Source organism: Pyrus communis, chromosome 3 (genome assembly GCF_041283825.1).
Source record: "Pyrus communis isolate YQ-2024b chromosome 3, ASM4128382v1, whole genome shotgun sequence".
Taxonomy (NCBI): domain Eukaryota; kingdom Viridiplantae; phylum Streptophyta; class Magnoliopsida; order Rosales; family Rosaceae; genus Pyrus; species Pyrus communis.
The window spans coordinates 26,860,481-26,876,864 of record NC_142567.1 but is presented as its reverse complement, the minus strand read 5'-3'; the positions used below and the strand labels follow the sequence as shown (position 1 = coordinate 26,876,864).

The 16,384-nt window shown below is 36.4% G+C and overlaps 2 protein-coding genes across 2 annotated transcripts; both read right to left on the bottom strand.

Moving 5' to 3' along the window:
• Window positions 1-3,791: 3,791 nt before the first annotated feature.
• Window positions 3,792-7,588, bottom strand: LOC137715677 (cation/H(+) antiporter 4-like). The gene is made up of 3 exons (XM_088690275.1): window positions 7,349-7,588; window positions 5,205-6,224; window positions 3,792-4,904 (listed from the first exon to the last, which is right to left on the bottom strand). The coding sequence occupies exons 1-3, from the start codon at window positions 7,586-7,588 to the stop codon at window positions 3,792-3,794; spliced, it is 2,373 nt and encodes a 790-aa protein (XP_088546401.1).
• A 4,829-nt stretch (window positions 7,589-12,417) lies between these two features.
• On the bottom strand, window positions 12,418-15,599 carry LOC137715328 (WRKY transcription factor WRKY24). Its single transcript, XM_068454615.2, has 5 exons — window positions 14,969-15,599; window positions 14,468-14,650; window positions 13,707-14,293; window positions 13,341-13,505; window positions 12,418-13,195 (listed from the first exon to the last, which is right to left on the bottom strand). Exons 1-5 carry the CDS (start codon window positions 15,302-15,304, stop codon window positions 12,751-12,753), a joined length of 1,716 nt encoding a protein of 571 aa, XP_068310716.2. The 5' UTR covers window positions 15,305-15,599; the 3' UTR covers window positions 12,418-12,750.
• Window positions 15,600-16,384: the final 785 nt, after the last annotated feature.

Here is a 16,384-nt window from a genome sequence, read left to right as displayed (position 1 = left end):
CAATCAATTCATTTTCTTTACCACCACCTAAATATTATCTCCACAAAAATTCTTAAATTTGGAGTTCGCTTAGCTATTCATATAAATCAAATAAATAAACGATTCATCATATGGATGCTATTTGTTACCAAATTCGTTGATTTGTTTGACACATATAGATGGCTAAATGATCTCCTAAGTGAATGATTTTTTTTCCATACATGATAATAAAGAGACTCAACGATTTCAATTATGGTATTTGTATGGTCAAAATACGTCATTCGCAGTGACTGGACAAGTAGGCTCCGACAGGGTGGACACTAGTATAATCTATTTTGTAATATCATGTATTTTCAAAGTTTGAACTCTCTCTCTCTCTCTCTCTCTCTCTCTCTCTCTCTCTCTCTCACTCTTTTGTTTTTTTTTTTTACCACAATCGATATTGTAAACTAAATTTATCTAAAATATGGGGGACGGATTCATACTTGGGTGTAGGGGAAGTATACTGCTCTTGTTAACTTGACAAAGCCCAATTTTGCGTGGATACATTTTTTTCTAATTCTTATTAATACTTATCTTGTACAAATATTCAAAGCACAATCTTTTTATTAAGCACAAGCATATGCCTCCACTCTTTATGTGTATGAACACTTTTTATTTATTTATTTTTTAAATGAGAAGGGCTCAAGTCTGCCTCTGCCTGAATACCTTTTTTTCTAACTCTTATTAGTACTTATCTTGTACAAATATTGAAAGCACGAGCTTTTTATTAAGCACAAGCATATGTCTCCATTTTTTGTGTGTATGAACACTTTTTATTTATTTATTTTCAAATGGGAAGGAGAGGGAGAGAGAGGGAGAGACAGAATGTAGGTGGGAGTGGGAGATTTTTGTCTTTTTTTTTTTTTTTTTGTTTAATATTAAATGTATCTTAACATCACCTGTAGCTGAGGCTTCAATAAAAATAGTAAAATTTAGATATGAGAAATTACATTTATTGCCCATCATTTTATTTTTTTTATTTTTTGTGATAGAAAACTAGATAGTCTTTTCATACTCTTTGTGTGTATGAACACTTTTTATTTATTTTTTATTTTTTTATACTGGGAACGGCCCAAGTTTGCTTGAATACCTTTTTTTCTAATTCTTATTAAAACTTATCATGTACAAATATTCAAGGCACGATCTTTTTATTAAGCACAAGCATATGCCTCCATTCTTTGTGTGTATGAACGCTTTTTATATATTTATTTTGAGTTAATATCAGTTTACTACCCTGAAGTTTTTGGGTTTTCAACATTTGATACATCATGTTTTTTTTCATCCCATAGTGGTACCTAAAGTCATAATTCTGGGACACTTTCATACATTCGTTAAATTTTTTGTTAAAATCTCCGTTAACTGATGACATGGTGCTCACATGGACAATGACTAGGTGCCATGTGGATATTCAAAAAAAAATTAAAAAAATTAAAAAAATTAAAACATTAAAAATAAAAAATAAAAAATATGGGCCTATCCTTACCAATCCACGCACCCACCCAGCCATCCTTCCCTTCTCTGTTCTCTCTTCTGCGCCCACCCACCTAAACCTTCCTCATCTCTCTTTCTATGTCCGCTACCCACCCCACTTAAGCATCACCCACCCGCTTCTCAAAACTATCTCCTCGATTTCCAACCGTCCTGATTCACACCCAAACCCATATCCGAATTCACCACATCCGCCTCCGCTATTGTCATTACTCCCTGCCTCGCTTTCAGCCTCGCCTGCTCCATCGCCGGTAGTTTGTTCCATTCCAGCTTCCATGTGCACGGCAGCACGATCTATCTCAGTCATCCCGTATCCGTAACCCACCACAAACCCTGGGTTTCATCTCTGCAAAGTATATACCTTGTTTTCTACAAAAAAAAAAATTGGGGAAGAAGCATATCTTTGTCCAACTGTTTTAGGAATCGAAATGGAAAAAACAAATTGAATTTGTATAAAATTGAAGAAATCGTTTTGGGATTTTGGTTTAGTGGGAGCAGAATCAGGCGAATGTGTGGTTGCCTTCGATGAGGACTGGTGGTTTTAAAAGGGAGTTGCAGATCTGGGAGTTTGAGGCGAGGGAGAGCCAAGAAGGAAGCTCTTATTTGATATGACTGAGTTTGGGTTGGGCGCAGAGGAGAGAAGAGAGAAGGGAGGGAGGGCTGGGTGGGAGTGGGGTTGGGTAAAATAATCCCCAGATTTTTTTAAAAATTTTTAATATCCACATGGCGCCTAGTTATTATCCATGTCGATGCCACGTCATCCGTTAACAGAGATTTTAACAGAAAATTTAACGCATGTATGAAAATGTCTCAGAATTATGACTTTAGGTACCACTCTGGGACGAAAAAAACATGATGTATCAAATGTTGAAAGCTAAAATACTTCAAAATAGTAAACTGAGATTAACCCATTTATTTTAAATGGGAAGGGGAGGGGAAGAGAGGGAGAGACAAAACGTGGGTGGGAATGGGAGTGGGTGGTTTTTGTCTTTAATTTTTATTTTTTTTAATTTAGATATATCTTAACATCACTTGTAGTTGATGTTTCAATAAAAAATAATAAAATTTAGATCTGAGAAATTATATTATTGCTCATCATTTTTTATTTTGTGATAAAAGACTAAATAATCTTTTCACCTTTTTTTGGTTGACAATGAGTGTTATATTAGGTAGTTTAAATAAGGTCTTCCACAATTTGCCAAAAAAAGTGATTATGATACCAATATATTGAACTTATATAAGAATTACACTCCTACAATGCTCCGGAAAAAATGAGTGTGATGTCAAGATCATCTCTACACACACACACACACAAAACATTCAAATATGAGATTTCATCCTAATATCACTGAGACATTTTATGATAAAACTCGACGCTTAGCAATAAGTAATCAATTAAGTTGGGACAATACAAGTGATATTGATGGTGAATTATGTTGGGCTTAAAAATTTTATCAGTACTTTTCCAATAGGAAATGCAAGTTTTCTAAACAAATTTCATATTTCGGATAGGTCAATAATCATTTATTTTTTTTAGTATAAGTCAATTGAAACAACTCTCTTCCCTAGTTAAATTAACAAAAACAATTTTTTTGGTCAGTACTGACACAGCGAATGTTATAAGAAAATGGATTACGAACAGTCACCCTTGAGTAAAATCTGGAACACCACAAGCGTGATAGAATTATTGACACAAATATCAAAAGTCCCCCAAACAGAACACCAAGAAGGTGTATTTATAGTCCAACAATAAACCAAACCCGTCTAAAAAGGAAAAGAAAACAAAAAACAAAAGTATCAAAATGGTCCTTTAAACTTAAACTGTTGTTTTGTGACGCTCTAGTTGCTTTTCTATCCTTTCTGCTAGCTGCTCTCTACATCAAATACCCCTCTCTAATATTTCTCTTACTTGACTTCTCCTTAATCGTCAAAATATTGATTGACCTAAAACAAAATATTGATGGGTGTGAACACTAAACTTAAATTGAATATAATCTTTCTTTTCCAATAATGAAATTGCATTCGAGTGCTGAATAATGCATTTTTTTAATCAAATTATATTTTATATCAAATTCATCTAAACTACGGAGAGGAAAATTTAAACTTGAATGCATGAGAAAGTACATTGTACCAATCAACTTGACTAAATCCAAATTTGCAATTATGAAAAATATTGCGTTCAACATTTATATGTGCATTTTGTTCACCCAAAAAAAAAAAAAAAAAAAAAAAAAACATGTATATGTGCATAACTCTTCCGCTTGGCCAACCAGGGGAAGGCGTCATGTCATCATCCTTTGCTGCTGTACCACCAGAATTGAAGCTCTACAATTGATGTCCGGTGATGCAAGCAAGTCCCCTACGGTCCCTAGCTCCGGAAATTCACTCCATTCCGAAAGCCCCGCAGTCTGCTGGGACTGCTCCATATGCCTTCTCCCAACTATAATTAGGTCATACTCATCTACCATAGACCGAAGCACTAAAGCCGTCTGAGGGCCATCTTTCACAACCTCCTCCAAGTATATCACAAAACCCTCACCCACATCGTTATATCTAAAACCCTTCATTTCCTCGGCATCAAGAACACTATCCCAATCCGTACCGGCTTCAGAGTTTGCGGCAACAAGTCGGATCACGGTCAGGCTTATTGTGGAGTCGTTTGCCATTCTCTTGGCAAATGACAATGCTTCCCTATCGTCCTTCCCTCCCAAGAAGAATATAGCCACGGAGAAGGATGACTCGGGTGCTACAGCGGAGGTGGACCGTCCTAAATGGCCGTGGTCTACTAGGATTCCAACCGAACATGGGGCTCTTTCTAGGACACTGCAATTTAGGTTCCTTACGCTATTGTCTTCTGATTCCACTGACCCGTCCATCGACCATCTTCGGTGAAATGGGAGCACAATTAGGGAACAGAGTTTGTCCAATGCTAGGGTGCATATGTCTTCATGCATGTATTTTGGTGGAGAGATTGCTGTGAAGATGCTTAAAGATACAGCACCAAGATTTTCTCTAACAAAGTGATTGAAGTAAAGAATGACATTGTCTGAGTATGAAGTACTGGAAGTAGATTTTTTCTGCATTTGGTGGGAGATGAAAAGAGGAGAGGCTCTGCCCACTAATTCAATAAGGTGAAGAACATGAACAGCAATCGGGTTGTCTCTAGATGGACATGCTGCATCAAGTAGATTGATGAGTGCAGGCATGTTAGCTGACCTATGAATGCAAGCAAGTATTCTGAGCTCAGAATTGGGTTTCAAATGCATCATATTCCTTCTTTGGTAACCGGCATATTTTCTAGAAGGATCATACAGGCAATTCACCAGGATTGGCATAAGAGTTGCAGTCACGATGACGCTAGTCATCGCCAAAGCGAATGCTGATTCACTGATGGTCTGCACAGAAAGAAAATGAGAGACAATTGTTCACAATGGCAGAGCGAGAAAAAAAAAGTATCGGAGTTGCATATATATTTTTAGGCCTATTTTTTACTGCATTAGCTCATCACATGATATGATGAGTAAATTATTTCATTTGACACTCATCACATCAATTATCGTGTCTAATTATTAACAGATATAGCAATTGAATGTCACGATATCACGTGGTTAGCTAATGTGATAATATGTCCCTCTATCCTACTTTTAACTTAAGAGACAAAAGGGTCTGGGTAGAGAGAGAGACGGGCTACGTACCTGACTGTCTCTTAAATCGGTATAGGAGGCAAGATTGACAATGCCTTTGCAGCACAAAATGAAAGCAATTGATAAGGCATCGACGAAGGGCATGTTGCAATACAAGGGAACAATCAGACTGGCTATAAATTTGGTCACAAGAGCGACAAGGATGAGGATTCCATTGATTTGTGCAAAAGAGTCAGTTAAGATATGTTCCAGGGACCAGAAATTTGTCCTCATTGCACTTGTAGTCACAAAGATGGGAAGCATCACATCAGAAACGAATATATTGAGCTTTTCTTCAATAGCTGATCCTAATGGTGGTCCGGCTGGGACAGCCAAACCAAATATAAATGGGCCGAAATAAAAACCCTGACCGTAAAGATGCGAAAGCAGGCCGGATAGTAGCACAAGGATGATGGTCATATTGACATAGCCTTTCTTGACGGGCCTATTTTCCGGGGTCTGCCTGATAATCCGCAACATTACCGGTCGAACTATGATGATCACAACAATAATATAGCCAACGGCTGCTGCTAGTGCTTTTATCATACCCCTTGTATCATGAGTCTCATTTCCCATTCTAGGAATTTGCCCCACTAATTGAAGGAACACACTGATTATGTCACTGACTAATGCGGCAGACATGCCTAATCGACCAATCTCCGAATTCAGAATTTTCAGCTCCTCAAGAAGGCAAGCCACAACTGGAAATGGAGTCATTGAATGTAACAGAGTCATGAATGGAAGTTCAAATTGTTCGTGTTTGGTTAGGCTGAACATTTTAGCGTTGAGCGTGGCTTGGACAGCCATAGTGACTACTAAAGGCGCCACGACGCATGCAACACCAGTGTACAAGCCTTTTTTACCTGTCCTTTTTATCATTCCCAAATCCATTTTCACTCCAATTAGAAACATGAAGAGCCCATAACCCAACTCAGACAGAAGACCGAGTGATTCTTGGCTGTTTACATTAAACAAGAAGTTCTTGTAGAATTCGTAGTGCCCAAGGAGTGTAGGGCTGAGGATTATGCCGGTCTACTTCACAAGAAACCATCTTAAGGGATCAGTAACAATTAAAGTAAACTTCGAGAGTGCTAACTCTCCTCATATATTAGAGCACAAAAAAATATTCATACAAAGCAATGTTCTCTTGCCATTCTATTTGGCCATACTGTGAATCTGAATTAATAACTAGCTTGGATTTGTTTGATTGTGTAATCAAGATTTCCAAAAGAATTTTACTCTATTATATATTATACAGTCCCTTTCCATCAAGGTATCCCTCGAATAAGCTTATTTGAGAGATCATTTATAGGGCCCGTTCACAAAGTATTTAAACGATCGACCGTCCATCTTTTAAGTTTTCACTCAAAGTATTCCAACCAAAAAATCACCACAATCCAAAACCATTTGATCGTTCCATTAAATGGTAATCATAATAGTATTTCTTTGGATTTGTCTAATTTTTTGTAAGGATGGTTTATGAATGATATACTTAAATATAGATGGTTTGGATAGTTGAAACAAGTTAAGAAATGAGCACCAGAATGTGTCCCTCAAATAAAATTATTTGAGAGATCCTTCAACTGAAGATGATATGTGTACATATATCACCACAATCCAAAACTATTTGACCGTTCCATTAAATGTAGACATAATAGTGTTTCTTTGAAAAATTGTATTGTCTATTTTCTTCACTACAATTGGATGTCTTAATGATTTTGGGTTTGTCCAATTTTTTGTAAGGATGATATCTACTTAAATATGGATGATTTGGATTGTCGAAAAAAGTTACGAAATAAGCATCACAAGGTGTCTCTCAAATAAAATTATTTTAGAGATCCCTCAACGGAAGATGATATGTGTACATATATATATCGTTTTTTTTATTCAATAATTTTCATGCGTAATTTTAAACTTAAAATATTCTTCAGCAGAGTGAAAACTAAGTTTACTAAACCAAATCATCATTGGCTTAAATATATACATGAATACATGCTAGAAGAGTAAAACCATATGCATGTGCATTGCTATCCATTCTCACATATACGTGGAATCCCTACCTTTATTTTTTTTGGATAGAGAATCCCTACCTAATGATTAAAGCAATGTGATATAAATAATTATATCAAAATAAGAGAGGTAAAAAAAACACTTACTATAATTTGGCACGTGAACCTTGGAACTCCAAAATAGCGAAAAACGAAATAGAAGGCTTGTGTGATGATAAAAATTAAAACCATCTGTATCTCCAGATTTGGAAGGGTATACAGCTGATCATCACTATCTGTGTAGTTTCTCGAGTACAGGCCTGGTGAATGCACGTTAGGAGGGAACTCGGTACACTCAGTAACTCTCGTTTCCGAACTGGTTAGGTTGGCCGCCGTGTGAGTCGCCATTGTTTCGTGCCTTGAAGCCTCCCTCGTGTTCTCTCTTTTTTGATCAGAAAGGCAAAGGAATAAATGAAAGTTTGGGTTTCCCTTCTGTAAAGTTTAAGATCGATACTATTGTTATATATAATACTAGGGATATGTAACAGTAATGAAACTAATTAACCTTCCAGCATAGACTCTGAATGTCTAGAAGCCAAAGTTGTTTAAATTCAAAGCTATTGGATGGACAGATGAATAGAAGAACGAATTCCAAGGCAACAAAAGTCAGTTATATGCAGGCTTGATATTAGGGTTTATTCGCAAGTTAGTCAATAATAATAAAAAAGAAGATTATACTCACACACCCCAAATTACTTATCTCATATTTTTTTAATTTTTTAATATTTTTCTATCAAGGGTTAATGATGTGTAGAAAATATTAAAAGTTTAAAAGAAGGTGGAACCGTGGAAGAAGTAATTTGAGATGTGTGAATATAATATCACCAATAAAAACCACTAGCGGTGAATATTGGTGGTTAAGTAGTTGACAATTTGTGTTTAGTTTTTTGTATTTATATTTTGTGGGGCTTTAGTAAGACCGAATCTGTGACGTCGGATTCTTCATCAAGGTTGCTAACATGTTAGTTTGACTGGCATTGACTTTTCTATAGAAAGTGGGTCATACAGAATGTATGAGTTGGCTAAGAAAGATAGATCAAGAAGCATATTTCTATAATTATACAAGAGACACCTTGTAAAACCATATAAAACCTTACTTAGTACAAGAGTTGAGATAAAATTGATTGTGCAAATAACACCTTTGACTTTATTAAGTTCATGCAAATTGAAATTGTTGGTGCCAAAACTCGATGGCGCTTGGCACGAGGTTCAACAGGTATATATTTCGGGTGTTGCTTTCCCTTGGTGTCAAGGGATGACTTGAGAGAAAGAGAGAATAAGAGTGTCATTGTTGGAGGCTGCCAATAAACAATGTTTGAATGTGTGTAAATTTGCGCGTAAATTTAACTTCTTAACAAAATGATTGTGCACCAAGTGTGACTCTAGTTCGGTTAAGTTCTTTTTTTGTGCCTCGAGCCAACGAGGACTTCAAATTTAGTGTAACTTTGTGTATGTTTGGCTAAAAATTAAATAAAAGCAAAATAGAAACTAAAGTGAGAAACATAATGTAATCATTTCATGATGGAGTCATGACTACAAACCTTCGCATAAGTAAAATCTAAGCAGATGTGCCAAGCTACATAACTTGAAATGTAAATTGAGCGAAAATGTAAAGAAACCAATTAAACTTTAGCAAGATTCAATCCATGAAGGGCAAGATAATGATAGAGGAGTCCACTAAGATCAATGGTGTTAGATTGGACTTAGTACAAAACATGCACTTCATAGAGGAAATCAGGGTGGTTGGAATTGCATATCAACCGAATCATACTATGGGTGATAGAGTTGTAAGAGTTTTAGATCCTAGGGATTGCGATTGCACATAAACCGAATCACACATCTTCGCCGCCTCAGAGTCTGAGGTTGTCGGGGAAGAAGCAGAAGTTGTTGTTATAGTCGTAGGATTCGCCGGCGAGCGTGATGATGCAGGCGGATCGGAGGGCGAGGATTATGATGCCGAAGGTGAGGAGGCGTACCAGGATGTTCCGTAGAGGGGTGTGTTTCGGTGCGGGCGACTCCATGGAGAATTTTTACGCCAGCGAATTAAGAAATCAAAAGTGACAAGCTTGAAGACTATTTTAGGGTTTTGAAAAGGGGAAGGAGGTGGGTTTTGAAAACAGGGAGGGAAAGGCAATTTATGGAAAGTAACGATGGTGTACACTTGTCGAGTTATTATTGGCTGGTCCCTTCGAACGAGTCAGTGGGCATCGTTGTTAGGGTTATAAATTTTGTCCACACATTTAATCTCCCTAACATTACCCTATGGTGTTTGCCGGCTTTCTTTTGAGGCTGAGTGCAAATAAAACGATTTATTATTTTTTCCTGCTCAAGTATATTTTCTACTTTGAACTAACTCTTCTAGAATATGCATTAAGCTTCCCCTAATTATGTCTGATTTATGTAATTCTTTTAGTGTTTTGGTTACATTTCCTTGGAGTGTTGTACTTACACTAGCTAGCTTAAACTGCATAACAATAGTGTTGTTTTCAAATAGATAGGGTTACATATATATTTTACAATTTCATCACTTAGAGTTTGCTAGTGAGTTCTATAAATATTCTAGTATACAACAAATCCAAAATACAATACTATAGGATCAATAAAAATAGAAATGTTCATTGAACACTCGGGGAAATCTTGCATGTGAGAGAATGAAGAATTGATTTCAGTATCTAAAATTTCAAATTTAATAGACCATTCTCATGTAACAAGTACAACGATCTTAAGAACATTGATCGATGCGAGTGAGTAACTGTCAATCGTTAATATAAGTGAATAAGGCAATGCATCAACGACTGATAATCACTCTGCACACATTATTAAGTCAACCGTTGTCAACACCCAAGAGATGGAGAGGGGAGTGGAACGCAAACGGAGCTCCTAAGTCCTAACCTTCCTCTAGTGTTATGATTTGTCAACCTATATAGCTCGGAGAGGCTGGGGAGTGAGATAGAGGCTAGAGCGCATGGAGGATTTGGAGACGTAGCTTATGCAGAGAAAGCATGGAAAATCCAGCTCAGCCTAAGTCTCTTAACCCTAAACATCAGAATTCCCATGCCGGCACCGACGAAGTGCAGGAGGCTCGTAAAGAACTGGTGGCGATATATGTTACTTGTAGATTGTAAAAAGTGCACTATTAATTCCCAATGATACTACATATATGTTTGATAATGCTTAGATTATGATAAATGTTAAGAAAATTTTCTCAAAGTGATATTCTGATTATTCTCTATGAATTTTCTGTCACCTCACAATTTAACGTCAATTTTCTTGCTAACATTATAAAACATTATGCAAAAAATATAATGTTACAGAAAGTCCATAAAAAATCCTACTTTTAAAAGAATCTCCTAGCATTTCTCTGTTAATAAAATCCATGTATTTATTTCTGGGATATCTTTGTTCCCATCTATCCAACATTTTCACCTACAAGTAATACCAACTTGTCTGGTTTTCCACATGCAATTCATGTCAAAAATCGAACACCATTTAAGGATAACCCACACTCCCATGTATCGTACACGTAAACAACAAACATCGGATGCGTGAGCTGCTTGTACTCTTAACGGATCATGGAACCCTAAAAAGAACCCTAACTTTTGGCGCCATCTACAACTCACCAAACGACAAGTTGACAATCGCAGCATAAAACCGGGTTCACCAATAGATAAAGAGGATTAAGGAATAATTAAAAGGGAACAAAGATCAGTAAAATGAATTAATATAAAAATGGATTAAGGAATACAACCCATCTAATTAGATAAGCTATTTGCTTGGTCGGTCGGTGGGTGTGTGTGAACACTGATCGGACAGGCCTCAGCATCCCATTGGGTGTGTGGACGCACCGTGTGGCTCACGCAAGTGTCCTGCTCTTATGATCTGATCGCATCCCACCCACTAAGGATAACTTTTTTTATTTATTTCTTGGGGAATTACAAATTTTCCACTCAAACTTTCGGTTTTCCCACTTTGGTTTCTAAATTTTTCTTTCATCTCAATTAGTCCTTGGACTTCCGAAAGGTGTGTTTTTTTTTTTTTTTTTCTTTTGAATCATATTTAGAATTGTTTTGTGGTGTGTTTACTATTCGTTTGTACTCTCTTCTCTTTACCACAAGATAGGTCAATAAAGTGCGAATTGGTACGGAGAAGGAAACGACAAACACTCATGAAGAGGCAAAACACCAATGCCCAAATAAAACTACAAAATAGCACAAGACTTAAAAGCACATAGTAAATGGTCATCTAAAAATTCTTAATACAACCAGGAAGGTCACAAAAGACAATAAGTCCCAACCCAAGATTGCTTTTTCAGATTATCAAGAAATTTAGACATGTCGTCATTTGTTATTTTTTTTATCACAAACGATACTATTATTTCAAAGTACATTAAAGAAATAAGGGGTTTGAACTAAAAAAGCAATAGGTTAAACACTCTTAACAACCAGGACAATTCCTTAAAAAGTCTATCATTTGTTCTCAATAAACACACTTGAAAGTGTTTTAGGAAAACGCGACAAAAATGTTTGGAGAGGAAATGAGATATTCCCACAATTCAGAGGGCTTATTTGTAATAAACAAATAGTTAGAAAATAGACCATTCATGACTACTACAATTCATGACCCAATACTATGAACGCGGCTTAATATGAGCTGGACCCACCAAAGGGACCAATCCAGAAATGTCCATGTGGGAAAGTAACAAATAAAAGGAAATATACAAAATGGACCTTGACCAACTTGTGCACTAAGTAATGCAAAATCTACAGCTCAACATATTTGACCAATTCAAACCTCAGCTTAAGATGTAACTGATGACGATTGCAAATCTGACTACCGGTTGTGTTATTTGCACTCACTTTTACTTTTACATATATCTCAATTCTCAGCAATCAGATAAAATGGTTCTAGATGATCGAAAGGTAAAAATTAACAAACAAGGACGTATGAGAAGTAAATAGACGTGGGTGAATAACATCACTTCTAGTTAAAAGACATCATCTTATGAGTTCCACATCTTCTAGATGTTGTTGGCTTATAGAGAACAAAAGCGTATGTAACTTAAGTAATTAAGAGCCATTTATTTTTATATAACGATTTTGAGTTTCAGTTGGATCATTTGAAACTGCATGTGAATTTTTCAACATTTTTCAAGTTAATGAGGGGGAAAAGAAACCACATTTCAAATGGTATAATATTGAACTAAAATAAACATATGTGGGATACAAAAAAAAAAAAAAAATGATTCGAGGCTCTTTAGCTGAGATAGCAAAGAAAACCCTCAAAACAAAAAAGAAAAAAAAAATGAAAAGCCATTGACAAACTTTCTTCCTACGTGCCCATACAATTATGAATATACATAAAACAATCCCTGTAATTGTAAAAAAAAATATACACAACACAATAAACAAACAATAAAAGAAACGAATGGAAAGAACCCGACTGTGTGCGTGTGTGAATATCCTATCGGTTTAATCCCTTTCCCGAAATATAAGACTTCAAAAAAAACCCTATCAGCACAGCAATGATTCAAAAAATGCATCATCCCTTGGCTCTTCCTTGGCTTTAGAAAATATGTCACTAAGCTGTGTTTGGTTCATGTATGATCCCATGGAGTTTCCGTCGAACCCCACGAATCCGTAACTTCCCGGGCTCTGCAACATCTCTAGGCTAAAGGGAGCATGCCCTTCTGATGTTGGTTGCCTCAAGTTTTGAAGAGAGTTGGTATTAGCAGAATTGTTAGTGTGGTGAGTTATAGGCCTCATTGCTGAAGCTACATTGTTGTTGTTGTTTGGTATAGGCCTATTGACAGCAGCATGGCTGCTGCTGCCACGAGCGGCAGGGACGTCGTGGTTGTGCTTCCCTTCATAGGTTGTGATCACTGCTCTAAGATCGTGAGAAGCTCTCTCAACATGCTTTCTCACTGGACATCCTGGATTTGTGCACTTGTAGTAGCTCCTGCAATTTCACAAAAATAAATAAACCTTTTGCCAAAAAAAAATACAAAAATACATGCATTCCCATCAAAAGCAATTCATATTTCAAAAGTTCGAAAAAGTAAATATCAAAATCGTGATTACGGGGGAGGGTTTTAACTTTTTACCTTGGATTTGGGTTGCCTTTTACCACTTTCTGACCGTACTTCCTCCATCTGTATCCATCATCTAGAATATCAATGTCACTAGTTGTCTGAACTACAACTCTAGGCTCTCTCACTGTTCTACTCCCAGGTGCTGAAATTCCTTCATTGCGATCAGCTTCATTTTTCCTGTACAGTCATGGGAAAAAGAAAAGTCCAATTAATCTCACAAATAATGGCACCAAACACACAAATAATGTACACATAAATCAAGGCTATAAATTTTAACACTTCTCCGGAGAATCGATGTAAAATTATAAAATAATCAATTTGTAGCGCAGATGGTTAAAACGAGTGTCAAAACCGATACCCTTAAGTAATCAAACTTACCATCTTTTTGCATTAGGTTCATCTTCATCAAACTCCTCCCCTCCTCCTGACTTGCTCCTCTGAGAGCTCTGCTCAAAATCATCGTCCCCGATCGATATCGATGAATGCTCAGGAGTTCCAATGGAATCCATTTGTGAATTGCCATGATTAGCATAAGTTTGATCTGGGATTTCATTGGTGTTGGTGGGATTGAAAGCATGAATTGCATGAGAATTTGATGATGATCTTCTAGGGTTCTGTGGCTTGGGATGGTTGTGATTGCCCTTGTAAACAATCTCAGTGATTTGTCCATCCAACGACCTCTCTACTTTTTTCTTAGTTGGGCAATTAGGGTAAGTGCACTTGTAATAGCTTCTGGGATTTTCACTTCCCTTCACTTGTTTTTGACCATATTTTCTCCAATTGAAACCATCATCCGACTTCCTGCTCAAGGTCTGAGATTGCTGGTTGAAACCGCCATTCGCCGGAGCATTACTTTGGAGAGTTTTGGTGGTCAATTCAGATGACAAGGTCTGAACAGAACCATATTCTTGCTTTGGGAGTTCTTGAGCCGGAAAGTAATTGTTGTTGCATGCCTGCTCTTGTGTCTGAAAGATAGAAATAGTAATCGATTAGTTGCTAAACAATCAATCGTGTCGATAAAGGAGATCAAATTTGAAGAAAATTGAGTACTTGGTTTTAATAAAGACAGGACGCCCTGCACAGAGACGGACCGTGTGACAAAATACGACATTAAGGAAGTGAAAAAACAGATTACGTACAGTTTGAATTGAGGTGTTTGAGGATTGAAACATTGACGATGATGAAGAAATGGGAGGTCTTGCTTGGGTTTGGAAAGAGAAGTCTGAGTGGTTCTTGCTCTCCTGCTTTACGTTCTGTTGGTTGTTCTTCCAATTGAAGGCCCCACGAGCTGCAAAGCTTCCAGTAGTTGGAGATGGAAGAATCTGGTAAAAAATAACACAAAACAAGAGAAACACAATGAGTAAAACTATCAAAACAAAACAGTATTACAACTAACAAAACATTACCCAATAATTAAACAGAAAAATTAACAAACCCCAGAAAAGTAAAGTTCAGAAAATCAGAAGACTTTGACTTCAGAAATGAAAAATATCACACAAATATCCTCTTTTTCAATTATTATTTTTTAATATATCTTAATTTCTTCATAATCCTAACTGGGAAAACTGCAGAACCCAAGAAAACAGAAATCCAAAATATACAAACATAATATATATACACACACATATACATATACATACGTTTGAAGCGTTTAGGAGAACAGGAGAGTCAAGAAGCTCAGCTGGGCTCAACCCAGGTGGGATAGCAAAGTAGGAAGATGGAGATATAGAGGGAGGAGAAATGGGAAGTGAGGGCGGCGGTAGGGACTTGAATTTGGGTACGCCGGACCCAGTACGCTCTGCAATTCGATCCGATAGCCCGCCCTGGCCGATGTATCTAGGTGGGTTCGAGTACTCATCTGTGCCGGCTTCTAAGAGGTCGGAGAAGGAGTTGGTCATGAATGGGTGCGTTGAGAAAGTGAAGGCTGCTGGGTGTGAGTTTGCTGAGGTTTCTAAGCTCCCTGAAGAGGAGGCCATCAATCAAGAGAGAGAAAAACAGAGAAGAGAGAGAGAGAGAGAGATCAGTTTTGAGTCAAAAAATGGAAACTGGCTTTAAGAGATTACTGTGGAAGAAGAGAAGAGGATGGTCACGTATTGCACAAGGCTCTCTGTTCTTTCTTCTCTATGTCTTTTAGGGAGGTTTCTGAGAAACTCAGGGGATGTTTGACCGTTGAATAATTTTTTGTAACTTTTTTCGTTACCAAAATAATAATAATAATAATCGTTTTTATTTGGATTTTTTTTGTGGTCAAAGCTCGTGGGTTTGACTGGTTGGCGGCCTTAAGCTCTACTAGTTGTATTTATATATTTATTTTAAGAAATATCAATTTGGAGATTTAATTTGTAAACAAAAATAATTAATATCAACCGAATAAAATACATTATGAATAATGTATCTGATCTAACAGTTCAAATTCAAGTTATCAACTAATACATACCGATCTCATTCCCTTAATATTTTTCATTTTCTCTTATTCGTTACCAATTATATAAATCTGAATTTGATATGGGTAATTAACTTATTAGAATATACTTATGTTGTAAGTCTGTTGTTGGAACTTTTTGTAATTATTCAGTATTACGATTCACATTATTCGTAATTTTTCATTCAACGAGTAAAGTCCAATAATTTAGTTTAAGATAGTTTTGTATGTTTTTTTTTTTTTAAACTTTTTATAACAAACGATAAACTTTGTAGTAGTTTTTAGTACAATTTTTTTTTTTATGTTTATATTATAAAGAAATTATTAGGAGCCAATCTATGATAGGTTGTTTTGACTCCCTAAAGATTTATGAAAGAAAATTGAGGTTTCATTCTTAAACGAACTATAGTAATATAAAGAGTGATCCAACTCTCTATAAGCCTTTAATAAAAAATAAAAAAAAATAAAAAACTCTATAAGTCTATGAGATTATCTAATTTCTAACGTGAGATTCATACTTTCAATAAGATTCATCCACCCGCGCTTGAGTTGGTATCTACCATACCAAACCTTGAGTAATGAAGACATAATCATGTTTAGTCTAGTGATTTTTCGATTCAAACCATCACGTGAA